Source organism: Trachymyrmex septentrionalis, unplaced genomic scaffold (genome assembly GCF_001594115.1).
Source record: "Trachymyrmex septentrionalis isolate Tsep2-gDNA-1 unplaced genomic scaffold, Tsep1.0 scaffold231, whole genome shotgun sequence".
In the NCBI taxonomy this organism is placed as follows: domain Eukaryota; kingdom Metazoa; phylum Arthropoda; class Insecta; order Hymenoptera; family Formicidae; genus Trachymyrmex; species Trachymyrmex septentrionalis.
The window spans coordinates 472,590-478,050 of record NW_017305388.1 but is presented as its reverse complement, the minus strand read 5'-3'; the positions used below and the strand labels follow the sequence as shown (position 1 = coordinate 478,050).

The following is a 5,461-nucleotide window of genomic DNA, read 5'->3' as shown; positions in this document are numbered from 1 at the left end:
AAATTCGTATCTCATAATAATTAAATCTCGGAATCTTGCATTGCGCTTGCATAATATTCCTCGTTAAACTGATATTCTTCCGATAATCGAAATTCTGTTTATGAGCTTCGGTATCGAAGGGACAGCTTCGGCGAGTAATATCTATCTAACAGATTTTCAGATAAAATTTGAATATGATAGATTCACGCTATTAAATTTTGTAACAATACAAATAATTGTAATTCACTGGGAACTACTCGATTACATGTATGTATTCATAGGGCAATTAAATCCATAAATATGCTTTTCCTTGCGAAAATGTCTTCGAATCTTTCGAAATTTATATTTTTGATTAGGATCGTAAATACATTATTAAACGCTTAATCTGTATTATAATGTACCGATCTTTCCGTGTTACTTCTAATTGAGAGTGGATAACGTGAATATTTAATATTACATCTCATCGTCTTAAATGGCAAAAGTTATTTTCTAAGATCGAATTCGCAAAAGGAGTTATTTTTTTCCCCATTTCTCTCTTCCTTTCTTTTAACATCATCTATAAATGCAAAACGAAATAATTGTTTTATTCGGTGCGTATAACAACGGACTTAATTTAGACGGTTGTTCCGTACGTGCTGAACATCACTCTGGTGGTATCTGTGTCGAGGGTGACGTCCTCCGGTGACGCTAGATCAACCTTTATGGATCCAGAATTATTCCGTCTTCGCGTTATGCCACCGCTCCAATTCGACAGTGTCCAGTGGTAGGTTTCGCCCTCCCTCTCGGCGTTCGCCGCGGCGGTCTCCTGCGTTGTCTCGTTCTCCTTATTCAGACCGTCGATCGAGACCGATGACTGCGACGCGACGGAGTCGAAGCTGGAGTCGCCACCGCCACCTCTGTATCGACTTACATATTCTGTCGCCATCTCGCCGGGCGACTCCTCGATGGCTCGAAGGATGTTCTGACACAGTTCGGAGTCGAGCGGTATCGGATCCTCCGAATCGCGATTGTGTATGGTCACCGCTATGTGAGCCGGATGCGGAATCGGTAGAGGTATCACCAATTTCTCTGCGCTATACGGATGAATCTGACGTTTCCATGGCTGCCACCGTCCCTCCGCGCTGTTCTCATTCGTCATCGTGCGTCTTCGAATTTTCGTCGATGTTAACAGGCCGCTAGTATCGCTGTGAAAAATCATGTTTTATACGTGTTTTTTTTTTCCTTTCAGAAAATTATCATATAATTAAGAAATAATTACCATCGTTTGTCAGACTTTCTGCTGTTGCTAGCTTGTTTAGCTCTCGGATTAAAGGCAGATACCTCGAGATACGGGCTGTGCACTTGGATATTCCCACGTGGTGCGTAAACAGCGCCGAGTAAATCGGGTCCGTTAATACCACCAAGCTCAGTACTGTGTACCATGTCCGTGTACCGTGACAAATCAACTCCTGAATGCGGCTCCAATCTGAATTTTGTGTCGGAGTCATCGAGTGGTTGTAAGAAATCTAGACTGAAGATATCGGCATACATAAGCCCTGCCAGGCCCGCCCAGTCGCATACCCCTAAACCTTTGTTCTCCCAAAAGTCTTCCTCGTTTCCAGGCAATCTCGCGAAAACGTGAGTGGGATAGAGACGTTCTAACATCAATGCGCCTTGTTGTATAACCACCTGCAATGTTATTTTAACAATATCGTAACTGGATTGCACGCACGTACGTAATTTGTAATTAAAATAATGCGATGTAGAATTTTACAGCAAATATTTACCTTTAAGTCGAAAGTGGTTAATTTTATCTTACTCCTCACCGCGACACCGAGGCCTGTCTGCAAATTCTTTCTTCGTCGATCTAGCTTCTCGTGCAGTACAGCGATTAGATCTTTGGCTTCCTTCTCAAGCGATTTGTACGGGTCTTTTGTCTTGGCTAGACTAGCAGCGAAAGGACCAAAACAGGCTTCGACAAATTGAGTAAAATCTCTCTGCGGTTGAGTGATTAATCTTTCAGTTTCTTGCTGATAAGCCAGCAATTCGTCCAGTTCTAATTTTGCTTCAAACGCAGCCAATGCTTGTTCCGCTCGTATCTGACGAGAATAATTTCAGTTAAATCTTATTCCTCAATTTATTATAATGCCCACATACACGTATACAAGTATAATACTCACTTGATAATAATAATCTGAAGCTAGTCCTGGTCCAGCTATTCTTTTTACGACAAAACTGTCGCTCGCTGGTATCCGACCTCTATTTTTGATCACTAAGTGGAACATAGCCGTATCCCAGAGCACTCTGACCCAGTAACGTATCACAGCAACTACAAAACAAAAATTCTATATAATATCGGCTTTCGGATCAAGTAAAAAATAATTATTCAAGGAGCATAAAAGCTGACGCAAGATATTAGTGCAATATTAGTGTTGGCAATCATTCCTCTCATTTCGTCCTATAAGATTATTACACCTATCTCGTGTTTTTTTTAATGTCTCTCTTTTATTGTTAATGTTTCTCACATAAATCCTAATTTCTATAAATTGGGATTTCTATAATTGGAAAACATTAAGATGTCAAATTCAATTATTTTATGGAGAAATCTAGACTGATAATACAAGATAGATGTAATCTTATAGGATGAAATGAGAGGAATGATTACCAACACTCTACTAAAAAATGAGACTACAAGAACATCATACAAGTGTATATAAAATTTATGTAGCATTAAATAATGTAAGACTAAAGATAGATATTTTACAATTTTTGTTCTAATATTGAAAATGACCTAATCTAATATGACGAAATGTTTATCGTTATATTATCATTATATATGAAGGATAACTAGATTATTGCATTAATATCTTGCATTGCCTATTATGCTACATGAATAATTATTTTATTGTATAAAATAGAATTATTTCGAATGCATTTTCTCATCTCTCGACAAAATTCTATATTTTATTTACTTGTAAGTATCACGAATGAGATGATCGGACATAGGGCAAGAGCTACGAATAACGCCGCTATCGGTTGCAGGCAGCCTTGAATACCGATGTTCCAGACTAATGCTTCCATCACCACGAAATATCGATTGCGGTTCGGCTCAGGACTATCCAGATCCATCACGAGCGCCATGAACGCATGCAACGTCATTGTGACCAGAGGCAGCCTGGCCAATAATAAGTTAAGTTCAATTCTACTCAAAGAAAACAAATGAAAGATCCAATACACGAGGAACTAACCACAAGATCGCAGTAAAAGCGATAACCAGCGAACTAACGCTCGCCAGAACGCACACGATGGGAAATACAAATAGAATGATGAGTGTGCCTAATAGACCTTTTGCACCGTAATTCCATAGCCTATTTAAATGTCTGGTCATACCTTTGCCGATGAATCCTAAAAAAATATTGTTAGAATGTATTTTCCTGATATTAGAATCTAATAAAGTATTAAGTAATATAAAGTATAAGTATCTTGTAAAATTATACACGCGTAAATGCAAAAAGGCCATATTCGGTCAAAGCGGTTTTTCGTGCCTTTAATCACATTTCTTTTGTAAATTTATACAATTTCCAGTTCAAACTAATTGTGCGCCGATTATTTGTCAGAATTATTAAATTATTTGTGATTTACTACTATTCCGACTTCGGTTTAAGGCTGTGTTTCAAGACCTACAAATAATCGGTGTCTTTAATTTTACCTGTATCTGGTTCAGTTTCAAAGTGCGTTCGACTTTTACTGATATGTCTCCACAGTGCTATTAATCGAGAACAGAGAGTAGGCATTTGAGATGACTTTCTCGGGAACAATGTTCCATTTAGTTGACTCAATTCCAAGTCGGGTGTAAATGGTTGTACCAATAATAAAGCGCGGAAAGACACTGGACTACACCATGGTACGGCTACACCCAACAGGAACATTGCATTCCATGTCCAACACCATGTTCTGGCGATATAATTTATCCAGCGCCACATCGGCCATCTATTATACATCGTCGAAATCATTAGAATACCGAGCACGAGAATTTTAATAATAGTTCGATCGATTGAGATACCTTGTTGTAGTTGTGTGTACAATTTCTCTTTCGACCAAAAAGACGGGTTGACTGGGATCAGCGCGAGGCGTCGTGATAGAAGTCGGAGTATTGCTCAGTACAGTAGGAATGATTTCGGACTGACCTTGAAAATTGCGTCTTATTATCCAGTTCTTTGGTAGCCAGATTTGAGTCGGCCATTGGAAAGTTCTCGTCGGGGTTTTCACTTTCCGCAGTTCTTTCAGGAGAACTGGCTCTCTCTAAAAGAGAAAAATCCAAGTTTTTAAAAAATTCCAAAATAAAATCCCAAGATTGGACATTAGATACCTCTTTCATGAAAGTTAAATCACGATTGAGAAAGTACACGGTCTGGGTGAGATTCTGATGGTTGCAGAGTGCAAGAGCTTCTTCGTGCGCACTCCATTCGCACTCTTCGATAAAATTCTCCTCGGCCTCGCGCATGCGATCGCGCATCCATGGTTGTATCCGCGACAGAATCGGATGCTCACTCTCGATGCGATGTCGCAGAGATTCTTTGGTTTGCGATAGTTTCCGTTGCACATTCTCTACCGCTCGGTGCATCAACACAATCGACTGTGCTTGTTGAACCAGCAACTGAGCAATGCCCTCGCCTAGCGCGAGTATGTCAGGATGCGATAAGATATTTGAGTACACTCTTTGCAAGTACTCGCGCATTACCGCTTCGTTAACTTCCTAAAAATCAACAAAATAAATACATTTTAACTTTTATTCTACATACATTAATTTATCGCTTTTATAAATGTGTGTGTGTGTGTGTGTGTGTGTGTGTGTGTGTGTGTGTGTGTGTAATTTTAGTAGTGTAAGTATGTATAGTAGTTAATTTTTTAATTAAAAAGTATTTCTTACTCGTTCTATTTCATCGTCCGGTTTCTTTTGTGCTCTCAATTCAGATATCAGTCTTTCTCTGAAGTGAAGGAACCAGCCTCTTGTCTCTCTCTCCAGAATCGCAACGAGTGTCGGTAAAGCTTTTCTGATTATGTCCCTGCTGAATAGCCTGAGATCAACCGCGGCCCCGCCAGGTGTTCCAAATACGAAAGGAACTGAAACGGGCAACAGCTGGGACGATTCTCTTTCGACCTCGAATTTCTCCGTTGTCGCTCGCCGAAGTTGCTTCCGTATAAATCCACAAAGGAGTTCCAAAGAATCCTCATATTCCGGCTACAGCGGCGATGTATCAAAGTAAAAACGACAATCACGTAGGTTTACGTAACAAAGATCGTATCTCTACTGAGTAATAATGAAAATAATGGTCTTACCTTACAGACTAATTCCGCCACCAGATATCGGCAGCGTTCCTCCCTAATTTTAGCATCTAGATTGTGTGCCTGGAGCGACGGTACACCGATTATAATGTCTGCAAGATACATATAAATGTAACGTGCAATGTATATGTATATAGAGCATATATATATATATATA

General features: G+C 39.6%; 1 protein-coding gene across 5 annotated transcripts in view; it reads right to left on the bottom strand.

Moving 5' to 3' along the window:
- Positions 1-16: 16 nt before the first annotated feature.
- LOC108748563 overlaps positions 17-5,461 on the bottom strand; it is a 50,986-nt gene continuing 45,541 nt past the window's right edge. For all 5 annotated transcript variants that reach the window (XM_018486787.1, XM_018486791.1, XM_018486790.1 and 2 more), the window contains 11 exons: positions 5,299-5,396; positions 4,889-5,200; positions 4,328-4,714; positions 4,022-4,260; positions 3,668-3,948; positions 3,207-3,363; positions 2,931-3,133; positions 2,139-2,287; positions 1,746-2,057; positions 1,238-1,647; positions 17-1,163 (listed from right to left, as the gene is read on the bottom strand). In XM_018486787.1, the coding sequence (XP_018342289.1) occupies positions 593-1,163; positions 1,238-1,647; positions 1,746-2,057; positions 2,139-2,287; positions 2,931-3,133; positions 3,207-3,363; positions 3,668-3,948; positions 4,022-4,260; positions 4,328-4,714; positions 4,889-5,200; positions 5,299-5,396 (3,119 nt within the window). In that variant the 3' untranslated portion in view covers positions 17-592. The remainder of the gene's footprint in view (positions 1,164-1,237; positions 1,648-1,745; positions 2,058-2,138; positions 2,288-2,930; positions 3,134-3,206; positions 3,364-3,667; positions 3,949-4,021; positions 4,261-4,327; positions 4,715-4,888; positions 5,201-5,298; positions 5,397-5,461) is intronic.